Here is a 1,028-nt window from a genome sequence, read left to right as displayed (position 1 = left end):
AGAGAGTCGATCCAACAAGCTACTCGGTTAGGATCTCTCAAGATAGTGAGGATTCTAAAAGTGGGGAGATGAGTGAGGCAGTTGTTTGCAATGGATATGATCAACAGGAGACTATCTCACAAACAGAAACTATGATCACTCCAAGCTCGTCAAGTTCAAGGGAAAAAACATGGTCCAAGGAACAAGAGCATGTTTCTCCGGAGCATGTTAGTCGATTTGACGAGGGTGATACGAAGAATAACAAGACAAAAGAGCTTGAGGTGTTGAGCAGTCCACTGGACCATGAGGAAGCGGATATAGTGGAATGTATCTCCGCAAAATCTAGCAGAATGACATTGTCTGATGGAAGATTCAACGATAAAACACGATCCTTCGATGAAGAAAGCACTTCATCTAATTCACAGTCGGCAAAACCAGATCCAGAGGCAGCACCAAGATGCTGTGTTGCTAAAACTGAAAATGGTAGCGAGTGTAGAGAAGTTGCTATTGACTGCTTGTCAACTGAAAGCGATGGTTCACTTCTACACAAAGACGAGCTAGAAAAGAAAGCAACCGCGGTTTATGACACCAAACAGGCTAAGAAAGACGCTCTTTGAGCACTGGATGATAAGGTTTCGCAGCTCAAGTCATTAGCCGCATTAGATAGTAAGGAGGACAAAGACGACTGGGGTAATCCCACTGAACAAAGAGCTGAAGCTTTGGAGTCTCTTTTGGAGGTTTATGCGCGACTACTTAAGCAGGAAAAAATCGGTGAGCTTGCTGGTGTGCTGAAACCATTCGGGGATGATGGAATGTCTTCTAGAGAAACAGCAATCTGGTTGACAAAAAGTCTCATGACTGCACAAAAATTGTCCAAGGGGTCGTGATGTTGCACAAAACCTGTCTTTTGACCTATAGAACGAGCCTCTGTCTTACGTAAATCATCAAGTATTGTTGGACTAAACTATTCCTCGAGGCTTAACGTGGTTGAGCATCCCTTAGTTTTGATTATATTGTTGTAGGACAGTTGATGGAGCTGTGAAGATTAT

The 1,028-nt window shown here is 43.3% G+C and overlaps 1 protein-coding gene across 1 annotated transcript; it reads left to right on the top strand.

Annotated features, from left to right (window-relative positions):
- Positions 1 to 68: 68 nt before the first annotated feature.
- Positions 69 to 817, top strand: LOC124891571 (serine/threonine-protein kinase Nek6-like; the record flags this gene model as incomplete). The annotated part of the gene is made up of 2 exons (XM_047403286.1): positions 69 to 557; positions 612 to 817. Coding segments are annotated over exons 1-2 (695 nt in total), but the record flags the coding sequence as incomplete, so codon positions are not given.
- Positions 818 to 1,028: the final 211 nt, after the last annotated feature.

Source organism: Capsicum annuum, unplaced genomic scaffold, assembly GCF_002878395.1.
Source record: "Capsicum annuum cultivar UCD-10X-F1 unplaced genomic scaffold, UCD10Xv1.1 ctg37634, whole genome shotgun sequence".
NCBI lineage: Eukaryota > Viridiplantae > Streptophyta > Magnoliopsida > Solanales > Solanaceae > Capsicum > Capsicum annuum.
Note: the sequence above shows the minus strand (reverse complement) of the source record. Positions and strands in the feature narration are given on the sequence as shown.